Source organism: Pipra filicauda, unplaced genomic scaffold, assembly GCF_003945595.2.
Source record: "Pipra filicauda isolate LSUMZ 115617 unplaced genomic scaffold, ASM394559v2 scaffold23_size5868930_pilon, whole genome shotgun sequence".
NCBI classification, from domain to species: Eukaryota; Metazoa; Chordata; class Aves; order Passeriformes; family Pipridae; genus Pipra; species Pipra filicauda.
This window is the reverse complement of record NW_024104354.1, coordinates 516,239-531,860: the sequence shown is the minus strand read 5'-3', so window position 1 is coordinate 531,860 and position 15,622 is coordinate 516,239. Positions and strand designations below refer to the sequence as shown.

Genomic DNA, 15,622 nt, shown 5'->3' with positions numbered 1-15,622 from the left:
GCCACGCACACAAGCAAAGCTCTGCTTGTGTGTCCACTTCCCATGGGCCAGGCAGGTGTTCACCCATCTCCAGGAAAGCTGAGCTCCCTCACGTGTAATGGTTACTTGGGAAGACACACACCATAACTCCGAATACCCTCTCTTTCCTCCTCCTTCCCCTCCCTTTATATGCTCAGCATGACACTGTACGGTTTGGAAGTCCCTTTGGTCAGCTAGGATCAGCTGTCCCGGCTCTGTCTGCTCCCAACTTTTTGTGCATCCTCAACCTCCTTGCTGGTGGGGTGGTGTGATAGGCTGACTCTGTGCAAGTGCTGCTCAGCAGTAACTAAAACACATTGTTATCAACACTACGTTCAGCACAAATCCAAAACACAGCCCCCCTCTAGCTACTGTGAAGAAAACTAACTCTACCCCAGCCAAAAGCATCACACTGTCTTTTGAGGTACTCCTGATCATGTTATAACTCTTATGTGCATGTAGAGCTTTAGAGCTGCTATTGGCTACAAACATGGAATAAAAGTGAGAGTAAAAAAAAACAGTTTAAAAAAATAATTTTGTCAATTAAGAGCTCAATGTTGCATTTTAATGTGGCCCAAATCTTTAAGCTTAATTTTGGTGCTTTGGGGAAGCATTTTTGATAATGATACCTTTTAATATGTGCAAGTTTTTTCCAACAGTACTCATTGGGAAACAAAGAAACAAACCAACCAACCCACCTAAAACCAAACAAAACAAACTCCACACTCAAAATCCTCTCTGCAGTGCAGTAAGAGGGCCTGGTAAAGTACAGGGCAGACAGAAACCTCAGATAAAGCAATATGGCATTTTCAATATTCATGTGTGACAGAAATTTTGTTTTGAAATCTCATATGAAAAGCCATGTGCTCAGCTTTGGCCAGGTGGACTCAATGAAACAGAGGACTAACTGAATGACACAGCTAGGAACAAAATCCCAAAATCTCAAAACTTCAGACCACCTCTGTGGGTGACTTTAGATGAGTTTCCAAAAAGAAAATTAGTGCAATATTAAGTAATTATATCAGAATCTGTCCTGTATCTGTATTCTTGGGTATTTAATTGCAAACATTATTTCAAAGTCTTAGCAAGAAAAAAAATAACAAAGCATTCTTTATCAGGAATGAGGAGATAAAAGATGCGAAACAAGCAAAGCTAATGGTGAACAACCCACCAGTCGTGATGTACTGAACTACACTTATTTATGTTGTGCTGTTAAGATGTGAGCAAGGAGCTGAGTCTTTCCAAAGCACATAGCTCACTGCTGTGAAAGGTTACTACTCTGTACCTTCAGTACAGCTGTCTGCAACTTCTACAATTGCTAGTTCTACCTCACTGAGTAGTTCAGTTTTACCTCTGATAGTAGACAACAAAATCAGTGGCAATAGAAGGGAAAGAAGCTGGCCTTCACTCAATACTATATTTTATTGTCAAGAACAACACTCAACAGAAGAGAAACTATTTTCCCCTTCATTTAAAGAAAGAGAATTAACCAAAAGACTTAAAAATTCAAAATTCAATCTTTTTTTTTTTAAACTGATACACCTAATTCTACTCGCAATTTCTCAGTCTTTGTTTTGTTGTCAGGCCCTTGAAACAGAGGAAATTCTCTCTCATTTGAAGCAAACCTGGACTGAATGTAGTGATAAATTGTTAAAAAAAAAATCAAACCAAAAAAAGCAAAGTACAGATGAGAAATGAAGCAGGGCCTTAATCTGTGCTGCAAACAGTGAAGCAAGTGTTCTGCAGTCTCACAAAAAACAGATCAGCAAAATATAGACCCAAGCCAAAGTAGCTCAAGATCAACATAATTTAAACCTGAGCCTAAATGAATCCCCAGACTTAAAACTGAAGCCAAATCTTACTGGCTATTTTTTGTTCAGTTTGTAGCTGCAAGTGACTTTGTACTGATTTTCTATTTAAAAATGAGATGAAACCTGAAGCAAGTTTTAAGCAGACCAGGAGTAGTGAGAAGAGTTTTCCACCAGAGATTGACTCCTGCTTCAGCTATGCAAGAAAATGAAAATATAAGTAGAAATAAATATTTCAAACAAGTTTTATTTGGTACTTACATGCTATATATAGTTTTAAAGAAAAACTACATATTTTGGACACTTCAAAATATTGTGGCTATGTACATGGAAAACTAAAGAAAGCAAGAAAGGAACCCAATTCATTTTACTGTGTCACGAGTTACTATTGAAAGCATTCTGACTGAATGGCTGGTTTTTTCCCTTCCATATAGATTCTGGCAGATGAAGTCTCTTTCATTTTATTTCCATTGCTTTTATCTCATCTCCTCTATAAGATGAACACTTGGCAGCAGCAGAAGTTTCTTCAAAAATTCTTCAGCTTTTGTCTCAGAGGATTTCTTCTGCTAGCATAGACTTTCTGCACAGCTTCCTAGAGGCCTCGCTCAGTGCTCACTAAAGGCAAGTACAGGAATCTTAATGATACATTCTCTCTTAGCATGAGCTGAAACCCCGTGAACCTCCATTTCCCTTGCCAAGGATCTTCTCACTGACTTCAGAGAGCAATGCCTCAAGCCCTCCTTGATGCTTCAAACTCAAATGCCTAGAGTGAGCTCTGCCTGCAACAGCATTGTTTAGGAAAGCACAAAAACGTGCAAAATTTTACAGTTCTGCACAACACAACCGAAAGTGAGGGATGGAACAATGACAGCAGAAATCAGCATCAAACTAAAGAGAAAGCAACTTGCATTGCTCCTCTTATCACTCAAACTGCACTGCTTTTTAAAAACCACACACTGCATAAAAAGCACAATGACCATTTTCCATTTGCTCTGAAACGAGCAAAACCAAAAAATCCCAAACCTGCATCATCCAAAATCAAATATTTCAGGTTTCACACAGTCTTCAGTAGTTTGATAAGGCAAAGGAAAAGTCTTCCATCATTGGGAACAGCAGCAACTTACAGGACTCAGAATAAGGTATTTCCTTGTGTGTGTGTGCACACGCTTGTGTGCATATGCATACACATCTTTTATAGGTTTGTGAACATGGACGTAACCAAAAAAAAATCAAGTTTGCAGTATCTTTTTACCACATTTGTCTAATTTATTCAATTAAATGATTTATTTCTGTACTGAGCAAAATTCATAAATACATAATCTAGAAGAACAATAGGTTTTCCTCTTGTCCATGAAAAAATAACGCTTTCAAATTTTCACATTTTAAAATCTGTCTTGTTTCGTGTTTTTAGAGAAAATGTGAGAAGATCATAGTGACGTCTCAATTTACAGAATGTCCCTGTAGGGATTTCATTTAAAAGAACCTGATACAGAAGCCTATAGTTTGCCTCCATAATTAGAGTTCTCTGCAATAACATTTAAACCAACAGGTTTAAATAAAACACCCCATTAGCTCTACTTGTAGAGCGAGGCATTTATTTTTCAAGTATTAGAACCACAAAGTGTAAAAGATTCTTTGCCAATTTTATAATTATGCCTTTTAAACCAACACTCACCTTTTTTAAAAAAGCAAAAAAGAATCAGTCCCACCACCCCAATCAGCCCATTACTTTCAGATTCCAGTGTCTGGTGTCTTAAGGAATGCAGAAATATCCATTTACTAACAAAAAAAGCTCGTTGGAAATAGCCATATTAAGTAACGCACGTGAAGCATGATTTTTCTAGTGATGAAAGCTATTAGAAAGGTGATCCAAGTCTATTCCCCTCATTTCTTCTGCTGGTTTTACTAAAGTCCTTCCAAAAAAGATATTCAAGAAATCTTTAAAAAACTGGAGAGAAAAAATAAAACACTCCTTCATAGCATGGAAAAAACTCCACTGACTGCAGAGACGCTCATATCACCTTTGGTTCTTCAGAAGAAACAATCAGATCACTTCTACAACAGAAAGGAACAAAAATGACAGGTCAGAGTGGCAAAGCTTACTTCAAAATGTTACGTGCTTATGCAATTAAGGATTTTCCTTACATTTTCTGGCCACAGAAAAATAAAGGAGTATCCAATTTAATTTGCTAAATTAGTATTTGTTTACTAACATTCTTGAAAAGTTGTGATGTCATTGAGAAAACTAGTGTCCTGCAAACCATCCCTCAGTATTAATGCGTGCAAGAACTTGATGAGAAAGTACATTCAGAATTTTACAAAGTGATTAGGTACCAGGTCCCCTTCTGCATGTGCGTGCCAGGTACTGCACTTACAAAACTGGAACCTGATTGCTGACTGCTTGGAACAGCAGCTGTCACTTACCACTTCTGTTTGGCAGCACAGGGCAAACCTTTCCAAGCAACCACAAGTGGAAGAAAGTAAAACATAACTGAGAGGCCCTCATTCAACAAAAGATAAGGCCTCATCATAACTTGCACTGCAGCTACATGTTCTTGGCATGCACAGCTTTACAAAGAAGAGATACGCTCCTTTCCCCAAATGATGTGGGGTTTAAAAATGCTTAAATTAATCAACTGATATTAACTGAGAGCTCTAGGACCTCTGTCAATTACAACACATTACAAATGTTCATGAACCACAGCAAACCTACCTGCTGTTTGATGTGTTTGAACACTATCTACCTGAGGCAAAAGAGTCCCCTTATCTTCAAAGGCTAGAATTGGATTCAAAGGAATTTCGGGACTATTGCTTCCATCATTGTTCATGGCATCCAGCCGGGATGGTTTAGAACCAATAGGCAGGTTTATGATCTCTTCAAAGTTATCATTCTGCATAGACATTCCATTGTCATTTGTGTTTTTCTCTGGATTGAGATTGCTGAAAGAAAAACATAGTTATTTCCTCACACACTTCATCTAGAACAGAAATTTAGTCCTCCTCAAAGCAATATTACAAATGGAAGAAAAGTCTGCATCAATCCCGAGCGTTCTTTTTGCCAGTAAAAACAAAATTATGCTTCTACCACAGTAGATAAACTGTTTTTGCAGTTAAGTACTAGGTATGCCTTCCCTCACACAGGGTAGTAGTTACATTTGGCTACATGACACCCAGCTACAGTGCGCTGTATGTCTGAGAAGTGCCTGCAATTGGAAGCAGTAAGGAATCCCCTGCAGCACCACCACTGCTATCTGGAGCTACCCACCTAATGCAGTTTACAGCCTCTAACATATTTTTTCAGATTTCATAACCTTTTTAGTACCCTTCCTCTTATTGCAAATCAATGTAATTGCCCTTAGATAAGATCACTGTAATTTTTATTACTTCTTGGATCACCTCCTGCCACCAGTTAGGGAGCAGTGTCTTCTATGTGCCACTTATCCAAAGACTCCATTATCAATGTAGTGCTCTTTTCAGTCCCTCCTCCCCTACAAGTCCTTAGGGCTTATTTCCAAGGCACCAACCAGCTCCACACTCCTCTCAGTGATCATACCCAAGCCAAAAGAACCCTCTCTCAGCACCCCTCATTGTCAATCTGCACTTTCGGTTTCCATCTCCCAGTTGACAGAAATGCCTTATGAGTAAGATCTTGTACATCCCCCCTAGTCCAGAGCAGCACAAGCACACACTCTGAAATTATACATACTCTCCTGAGACAATACATGCTCATGTCTCACAGTCTTGCTCCTCCCCTCCCAAACCTTATATTAGGTGCTGCGTTGTCAAATCCTTCTGACTCTGGAGATAGCATGTCCTATCTTGCCCGAGGGGAGATACGAAGGTGCTCCTCTAGTGAACAGGATGACAGTAATGGGACCATAAGCTCCTCGAGAAAGAGCAAGTACTCCAATGACACTCAAAAATCTTGTTATCTTTCACAAGTGCTTCTTAAGGCCCCCATCAGTTAGATCCTGACAATCCTGGGTACCTATTCCCTATTCAAACCACATCACAACTGTTCAGGCTGTTTGGAACTGTCTCATCCACAAAGGCTCAGATGCAATTTTCCTAGATTGAAACTAGGCTATAAATTTCCTCAGGCCATTTCTCAGCAGGTGGTTTGGTTTCACAGGCTAATTTTCTTCTGACAGTGCATTTACTAGTCTGAAAAAAACCACCTGCTTGTAATTGGCATATAGTATATTTTCATGTCTTTGGGTGTCCAACTCTGCACAAACAATTAAAGAATTGTTTTACAGTACTTCCCAAGAGACAGAAAATGATTACTGGTCTTTTGAAAATGGCATTGCTTTATCCAGAGCCCAGATTTCCTGTGAGAACCACATGCTTGTGTTCATATCAAGCCCTTCCCAGATTTTCAAACCATCACTGGTTCTTTTTCAGAAAGGCACTCCCCTTTTTTCAGCTGTGCATATGCTGAGCAAATTTCAAAGTGAAAAATATGTTTCACTGCACTGAGTTTGAGAGCAGACACAGAAACCCTAATGGCTGCCTGAGAGGTCATAAGTCACACCACCCTTTGGTGCCAGAGACCCACATCTGTAAGATGAGGAGCAGAATCTGTGACATGCTCTAGGACTGTTAAACCCTGCTCTGTACTGTGTAGTTATAAGGCATATTCACTATATGTTACTCCCATTTACTGCCAATAACCATACCACAGCTAGGATAACATGCCAAGTTTGATGAATGGGGTAAGAAAGAGGTGTGAAGAGAGCAACTTCTCATCCATATAAATTAAAAAACACAGTAGTTCAACAAGTATTAGTGGAATGAAGAAGCCTTTTGCTTCTGCAAATCTAATTTTTCTACCCAATTGATCAGCTGACAATGGATAAATAGTTCTTCATATTTATTTGTCTTTGCACTGCCAGTATTACACAATGAGTTAGACCAGGACTCATTCAGACTTGAACAATGCCCTTTGAGACAGAGGAGATTCTACAATCACAAAGTGGGTACAGAAGAGGAAATCAAGACTATAAATCTTCCAAATTTTATGCTATAAAATCATCTAGATTCTGTGTTGCTTGCTCCACCAAATTAGAGAAGCACATTTAGATGAAACAAAGGGAAAATGGAATAGTGGAATTAATTTCCACTGGACATCTTAGAGGCCACAAGCTCAAAAGGAGATTAGATAAATTCCTAGGGGATTGGTACACCCTCCAGTTAATTAGCAGCTTAGGGACTACTTGAGCCTATGGTTGTATTTGGACCACAATGCTTAGTAACCCTTCATTGACCAGAGGATCTCCTGGTAATTACCTTTATTTTCCCTCTACACTATGCTACAGGCCATTAAAGAAAAGAACACCCTCCCCCCACCCCCCAAAAAAAGCATTTTTGACCTGCTACAGCTGTTCTTAACATCTTACGTTACATTCTTACTGATATCTTAGTTGTCCAATGCAACACCAGAGATATCCTTTTCAGACATACAGTACTGCAGAAAGAACTGGATAATTCTGGTATTCTAACATATTCCATAAGCGTGCTTGTAGCATACTTGTTCAGAGTGCATTTCCAAACATAACAGTCTTGCAAGCCTCTGAAGGACATCTCCAAGGTAGCTGAAAAACATCTCTGCAGCTTCACACTTTGACCTGAACACATCAATATTAACAAGATAGACTGGAGGATGTTGAGAAAAGAGCAGCTAGTTTAATTAAAGGAACTGGAACATCCAAAAAATTAAATATTACTCAAAATGACATCTGATGTAGATAATTTTAGTCAAAGTTCTGTGTAGACATAGCCTGTAATTAAAGAATTTGAAGAGAATAAGAAAGAAAGAAAGAAGGCAAGAATTCAGTATATCTGTCTCCCATAATTCATCAGAAACCAACAACGAATAAGAAAAAATAAAATAGTAATTTGCAGGCCTTTGAAAAGTATTTCCACAGCTGCCACTTCTGATCTGAAAGACAATGTCAGTCTTTATTGACAGGATTTTTGCAGAGAAGTCACAGATAGACATTAACAGCAAAATGGACCCCATAGTTTTTGGATGACTTAAATAAATGGTGCTTATGTTTCATCCACAGAGACAACAGCACTGAAACCAGCCAGCAATGAGGAGCTTTCTTCTCCAGGACAAGACATTAAGGCAATCACCCAGACCAACTGTAAATTTCTAAAAACTGGTTACCTAACCTACCCAGAGCCAGCACCCTGCATACAGGATGGAGACACAGATGAACTGCATAGGTGAACTGCACTCACTGAGGCGTTCTGCATTGCATTGCAGGTGTTTATAGAACATGGCACAGAAAAAAAGGCATTACAGAATAAGTATCATAAGGAAAATACTGTCAACATAAATCACTGTACTGAAATAACTTTCTAAGAAGTAGCAGACAAAATCTAACTTGGGCAAAGAATTAGAAAGCAAATTCTGCAAGTGGGCTATGGATAAGGCAGCTGTAGGGTTATCCCACTCAAATGCCTTCAATTGTGAGCCTTCTCACCACACACTTACAGGTTAGATTTAAGGTCACTACTTGCCCCCCTTTCCCAATAATATTCACTATTCTTCATTAGCATTCCATCATTAAATTGTTTAACCAAATTTACTTGTGGAGAAGACACTCAGAGCAAGCATAGGCAGCAAAATCAGAACCCTTGCAGCACCACTCAAAGCTACTATACCACAAAAATCATGTTCATGTTCAGACACTCATTATAACTCAGAAGACTATTGAAAAAGAAACTGTGTTTATGAACCCAGAATTTATGTAAGATCTGTTTGAAAACCTTGAGTGCTAGCATAGTAAAACAGCTCAATTCACAAGCAAATATATTTGTTTTCTTCTTTCACAATACTAAGTGAAAAAACTTTAAACCTACCAAAAATTGATTAACGTCCATTTGTTTAAAACACAAGAGTAGGAATACCAATAAAAATTTGGACAAACTATTAGCTGGGATAGATGATCGCACCAATCTACCATCTGCAATAAATATCTATCAGTAAAACTAATAATTGTTGACAACAGATAAATAGTAAATAAGGCTGCAGATCACAGCATTTTCATTAGGGTTTATGAAGATCAATTGCCCTGGAAAGCTAATGATGTTCCAGCAAAACAAGATCTGTATTGCTGATCAAAAGTAGCCACAGAGAATAATGAAATATTGAAATCCATTGTCTTCCCTCAGTGAGATTTTTTTAAGTTTTCCTCAGTTGCTTTGCACTGCTGACCACAGAAGCAAACATGTTATTTCCAACTGAATCCCAGCCACAGAGCTGAAACAGGATGGGGAGGAAGAGGGATGAAGGCTCAGCACACAGTCAGGCAACTTCCTATTATGCTCCAGAGTAACGTTCCTTATCTTCACATAAACCTCTAGTAGCTTTCCAAGTCATCCTTCTTCAGCACTACCAGTGCAAGGGACAGAGAGCATCTGCATTGTCTGGGGAGTGAACCAACTACAGATATTCTGACCTCAACTACAGCTGCCAGCCCTGTTCAAACAAGATGCCACCTTAGAAAGACCTTCTCCTTCGCTTCCTTCTCTTGCCCATACAAGTGCATGCCAAAAGTCCCCCAGCTAACACCTTTTTAAGTTCTGGTTAGAAATCTCATCTATCTTGTCGTTAAAACACGATGAAGTCTTTTTCAGACCAAAGTCAAATCTTGCCTGGGGCTGGAGTGAGGTGCTCACAACAAGAGACAATCTCCACCCACTGCTCTTGTGTGTGTGCTACCATGTCAGGTATATCTGGATGCCAGAAAACCACAGTACACAAGACACAGCAGTGGTGTTGGCACCTGTGGCTTTTACCATGTGATAAAATCTATGGGACACTACCAAGTGCTTCAGGCTTTGCCTTCCCAGTCACTGTGGATGTACCTCTGAAGCAGAGAGTCCCTCCACATCCCAACCTGGCACGCCAGTTTTCCCTTCCACAGTCTTACACGCACTTCCTACTTTTGTTCTTCAATCTCATTTACTCATTCTTTACTGTGGGCATTCTGAGGTTGCTTCCACACAGATTTTAATGCTACAGGACAGCACTCATTAGTGTGGCACATTTTGTATTTCAAACATCAATGTACATGTAAGGCTTGGAGTGATTAACATTTAAGAACTGCCCAAGACAATTATGAGGCAGCTCTGTGCAGCTCATTCAATGCATCTCAGTGCTCAGTGTCACTGACAGAACTTCTCTCAGCAGGAGCATCCTTGTCAGCATGACAGCAGGCTAAGATCCCCCAGGCATATGGAGGGATCGAGAGAGGGCAAATTCCTCCTTCAATTAGTGCCAATCACACCCTGAAGCATACTGTCCATTACAGACTGCATGATGGCTTCCCACATTCAAGTTTTTCTACACATATTATGCATATCCTGCATAAAACATGAAAGGGCTATGGGATTATTTGGCTTTCTGCATTACTAAAATTAGTAATTTTAGTAATGACATGAACTGACAGCTCATGCTTATTTAACAGATGTCACTTGGTTCAACACTGAGGTTTCAAGCATTTCAACAATTTCTCAAAGTCTGAGTGACTTGCTTCATGGCTACAGAGAGATCCCAGTGTTAAATATCTGCCTCCCCAAATTGTCCTTATAGAGAACAAAGGTGTTTTTTTTCAAATGCATAACCAAAGTGACTAGTTCCATATCTCACACGAGGGACATGACTACAACAGAACTTGCTGATACTTCAAGTAGTTCAGAATTCAAAACATCCAGGCTCAAGGCACAGTGTTCATTATTCTAATAAAAAAAATCAGCAAATCCAGAGTGGGTTTTATGAAGCTTAATTCATGAAAAGGAACAGAAAAAATTTGCCCTTTCCATTAAGTTTCAATCAATGTAATAATTGCTGGCAAACACATATTGTTCCAAACACTGCAAAGAACATGCTGTATTTTTTTTAGAATTCTTCCCTATCAGTTGGCGAAAATGGGTTACTGCTAAGGGAAAGATGACAAAGTTCTTTTCTGAACACAGGAAAAAATAATAAACAGGAAACAAGGTAGATTGAACTCTTACTTAGTTAATGAACACATGAAACTGAATATTATTTATTACTCTAGTAACTCTCATCTTCTAAACACCCCCACCTCTGACACTTGTCAGTTGTTCTTACCTGTCCACATTTACGGGGGGTTGGTGTGAAACAATCACATGTGTGCAGGTGGTGGGTGTCCCGTTGTGCGGAGATTCTGTTGCATGCAGAAGCTGAGGTCCTGCTGCAGGTTCCAAGGGAGATGCAGGACTGGCTGTGACTGGAGAGAGAAAACATGTTCTCCTAAATACAAGCAAAAGCATCTACCTGCAGATTAGGGTAAAAAATTTTCTACAAAAGTCAGCACAGCCAAGGCAAGCTACAATTTTAAAAAATATGGCTCCCACACGCCTCCCTCCCTCCCTCTCTCCCCTCCCATCTCCTTTGTTGAGTTTTTGGGCACACAAGCCCTGTTTCAGGTCCAAAGTAAATGTCACAGATTTCAAAGCTGTATCTTTGCAAACAAGAATAAACATTTTACAATGATATGAATAATTCCAACACATAAGCCAGTTGTCAAAATAGGCTGGTATCTGATAGAATACTATGCTAGTGCTTTCTAAGTAGCAACAGAGAATGGAATAGGAGAACACTGGGACATCACCAATTCCATACACTGGTATTTCTTGGTTTCAGTAACCCAGAAGGAAATCAAGAGGGAAAAAATCTTCATTGGGAAGGATACTTCTTTCAACAAGTACCAAATCACTACTATAAAACATTGCAGAGAGCAACATAAAATTAGCCTATCCTTGTCCCTCATGCTGAGATCATGTGATAGATGTTACTGGCCTGCCTTTCTGTTTTCTTTTAAAGTACAACTACAGCCTTCTGTACTGTTTTTACAGTCACACTAATCCACATATAGGTCAGTAAAAGGAAGCAACTGCACCATGCAAGCATCTGTTACAGTAATTGCAAAGACAATTCAGTATTCACAGGCTTGGACACATTTATCTCCATTACCCAAACAGAGGTCTGTTAGAGTGCAATATGGAAACTCAGGTGGCCAGAATACGTCCATTAATCCATATGTTTAACTCACTGTCATATCTAGATAACGCAAAGCCAAACAGGAGAGCAGCCCTGAGGGTGAGGGCAGTTTTGGTTTTATTCAGTCATTCAAGGATTCCAGCCTTCCCTTGGGCCTGGGGAAATCAAGATCCAAAGTCTCCCTCTGCCTTAGGAAACTGACTACTTGTCTTCTATCTCTAGAGGCAAAGCACTAGCCAAAGCTTATAGAGCCATTTATAGGAATTATTTAAACTATAATTCAACAGTGCCCACAGACAAAGATGGCATCCCAGATGTGTTCTGTATCAGTTGCTCACAGACTTTTTTCACCAAGATAATATGCAAACAAAAAACTTCTAAACACGTCATCTGCATCAAAATGTTTCCTGACAGTGCTAACTATAGAGTTCATTTTAAACATCAACACAAAAGTCATCCATCAGCCAGCACTGCTGCCTTCCCTGTTACTCAGCTCAAATGCAAAGGAGAAAAAGATAAAAGTCATTTAATATGTTATGCTACAATAGGGTAAACTATTTCATAGCTTGACTTCAGTATCTTTCAATAGTGCTAATTAACACTTGGTGATTGCTGGATATAAGCTACGTTTTATTTTTCTTCCTTTATTTTAAGTATTAAAGTCTCATATAGAAGTTTACCTAAAACGACATAAAAAGACAGAGGGAATGGAAGAGAAGAAAAGATTAAGAGCGCGGGTATGACAAAGAGACTAAGTGTTTCTAGTAGTTCAATTTTGTCCAAAAAAGAAATAAAGACCAAAGGAATAAGGCAGCGAGTATGAAAGAAAGAAGTCACAGAGAGATGTTTAGAATAATTAACAGTTTGTTTTGATGACATAATCTTTTAAGAAAATGGAGTAAATCTGCAACAACCACATCTGAAATAATATTAAAAAAGAAACTGTAGAATCCGTTTCTTTTGCGATCAAATCACAAAATAATTTGTTTCTTTTCACTTTATAAATAATTAAACTCATTAAGCCACTTCCTCTTGTTAAACACCAATGTGACAAAGTTGCTAAAACACTGGACTCATTTAGTAATGGCTAACTACCCATACAGAAAGGCTAAATAAATAATGTCTACTAACTACTCTCATGGTTTTCTTTACTGCAATTAGTGTGTCAAGTTTCAGAACTGTATCTCAAGTCATTGTGCTTATTCACCTGTTGTGCTCAAGGCAGAGTTAAGCACAATACCTGCTTCTCCAGTAATATTTGTCTTTGATATATGTCCATTTTGCTGGTCATTGGGTTTCTACAAAGGAAGCACAGTTTCGTAAGTTAAAAATGGCACTAGGGAAAAGACATGAAACATATTCAATATTTACATGTTAAGTAGCAGCACTGACCTTATCTACAGCTTCTACACGACGAGTTCTCTTCATGATCTCTTCAAGCCTCTACAATGAAACGTAAAGGGGTAAAATAAGGTTTGCTGGCATTATTTGAATATATCTCTCCCAAAACATAACTGCTTGTCATTTATCAGCTGTATCTGTTTATTGCAAAAAGCTGAATTATTTATTACTGCTGGCAATAATCCCTTCACTGTCACATCAAGCCAATGAGGACTGCAGCCTTTCTGAGAGCACATTTATATCATGGATAACTTCCTATTACTGAGATGGAAGCAGACTGCTAAGGCAAAACCAATTACAGTTTCTCTGCATGTACTGAGTTACCTTCTTCCTTTCCAAGCGCTCTTGCTCTTCTCTTTGGAAATGCTTTTCACGTTCTAATCGAATCCGCTCTGCCTCTTCCCGTAGGCGAGCTTCCTCTTCTTTCTACGTTGATGGTAAAAGAAAAAGAAGGAATAATTTACTATTTAAGGACAGTCTTACACTGTCTGCTTAACTATGCATATCTACAAGACCCTGAAAAGACACTTTTGGGGTTTACAAGCCACCAAAAATCTTTTCAGACTGAATTGCACATTTCTTGATCAATCTCCATGTTTTGCATAGCATCAAGAGAATGTAACTAAACAAAAGACATCATATTTGGTTCTGTGCCTGTTCTATAGCACACCAGATGACAAATAAGAAATAAATTTCCTAGCCTTCAGCATTAAAACAGCAGCCAGGAAAGCATTAAAGAGACTGATGTTTTGAGTGGTTTTTGAGAGTAAAACAAAAGTAGTAGAATGTTTCGTTTGGCCAACAGAGTAATTCTTTAACAAGACCAAGGACAAGCACAAACTTTCCATTTCTGTTTTTTAATGAAATGCAAAACTTGTCTGGAATACTTTGCTCCCTGACAGTGACAGTGTTGTACGATAGAACTACTACAACGGATCATTTGTTACAGCTATAATATCCAAAAAAGTCTTGGCCGTGCACTATCTCTGAGTGCTAAACTGAGCTAAACCTCAAGTTAATATTTCAAAGAAAGTAGCACACATCTTCTGAAAGAGAAGAATGCAGTTTCTAAGCCATATTCACTAACACAATCATTTAAACATTTATTATCGTAAGCATACATTTATATACCAGGAGAAAATCTTGTGTCTATGAGGCAAATTTAAGTGCTAGATGTTGGAGCAACAAAGCACACACAAGAAGTAAGAGCACATGCAAGAAGAGAAGAATCCTATCTAGAATGCTTAACGCAGCCTCTCCTAAAGTCAGGAAACCAACATTATGCCCATTCAAAAATGAAAGCACTCGAAAAACTTATTTTTAGTTTATTTACTCTTTTTTACGTCTTTTGAGTAGCTGCTCTGATTTCAGGACTGTACCAGGTAAAGGTTCTGCTTGGTTTTACTGAAGTTATCAAAACCTACCTCTTCCCACTAGCCCCACACAAAAGCAATATTTGGCAAAGGATTAGAACTCAGCAGTACTATGTCTCCAAAACAGTGAACTCTTTGCATATAGACTTTCTGTAAGTGCTAGGACAAAGAATTCTCTGGTGTAAGACCATTCATCAAAATTCCCCAATACAACTCTATTGATTTTTTTTCATAATGAATCAGGAATAGGAAAGGATTTGTTCTAAATACAATCTAAGGGGAGCGGAAAAAAACAAACCAAAACTCAACTCCCTAACACTGTAGAAATATCTTTACCCTTTGAACTACGCTATGGAATGAACGCTGCCTGGACACTATTCACTTTATAGATGGCATTTAAATTTTAGATATTGCTCTAATCTAGGTGGCGTGTAAGAAGTGCTGCTTCATCCAATTCTATGCCAATCAGACTGGCATAGAAATTCCAAGAGGGGAGCATACTTGTTTCTGAATGCGCTCCATCTCTTCTTTCTCCTTCTGTTCTCTCTCTTCTGCCTGGCGGCGCAGTCGTTCTTCCCTTTCCCGCTCCTCCTCTGCATCCTTCCTTTTTTTTTCTGCTTCTTGTCTGCGAGCTTCTTCCTCTTCTCGGCGAGCTCTTTCTTCAGCTATCCTCTGTGACAGCTCCTCCTTCTTTTGTCTGAAATCATTAAATAAGCATAAGAAAAAAAAAGTAATAAAAGGAGGGGGGAAACCCAAACCACCAGATTCCTAATCCAACCCTACAAAACAACTGGATATAGGAGGTACTGCTGTCTCATTCCTAAGTTGTCTGTTCTCCTTCCTGCATAGGCCAAACATGAAACGCTATGGAATATAAAAAGCTCTGCAAGGCAATACCAATACTTCTCCAGCACATGTGTGCCAATCTATGACTCGCATACATTCTGAGTCAGAAATAGTATCATTGACTAATACATTTTGCA

The 15,622-nt window shown here is 38.8% G+C and overlaps 1 protein-coding gene across 8 annotated transcripts in view; it reads right to left on the bottom strand.

Moving 5' to 3' along the window:
• Nucleotides 1-2,053: 2,053 nt before the first annotated feature.
• Nucleotides 2,054-15,622, bottom strand: part of MAP7 (microtubule associated protein 7) — a 116,475-nt gene continuing 102,906 nt past the window's right edge. For all 8 annotated transcript variants that reach the window (XM_027746601.2, XM_027746603.2, XM_027746600.2 and 5 more), the window contains 7 exons: nt 15,141-15,336; nt 13,591-13,692; nt 13,258-13,308; nt 13,106-13,163; nt 10,954-11,092; nt 4,540-4,766; nt 2,054-3,881 (listed from right to left, as the gene is read on the bottom strand). In XM_027746601.2, coding sequence (XP_027602402.1) covers nt 3,871-3,881; nt 4,540-4,766; nt 10,954-11,092; nt 13,106-13,163; nt 13,258-13,308; nt 13,591-13,692; nt 15,141-15,336 — 784 coding nt within the window. In that variant the 3' untranslated portion in view covers nt 2,054-3,870. The remainder of the gene's footprint in view (nt 3,882-4,539; nt 4,767-10,953; nt 11,093-13,105; nt 13,164-13,257; nt 13,309-13,590; nt 13,693-15,140; nt 15,337-15,622) is intronic.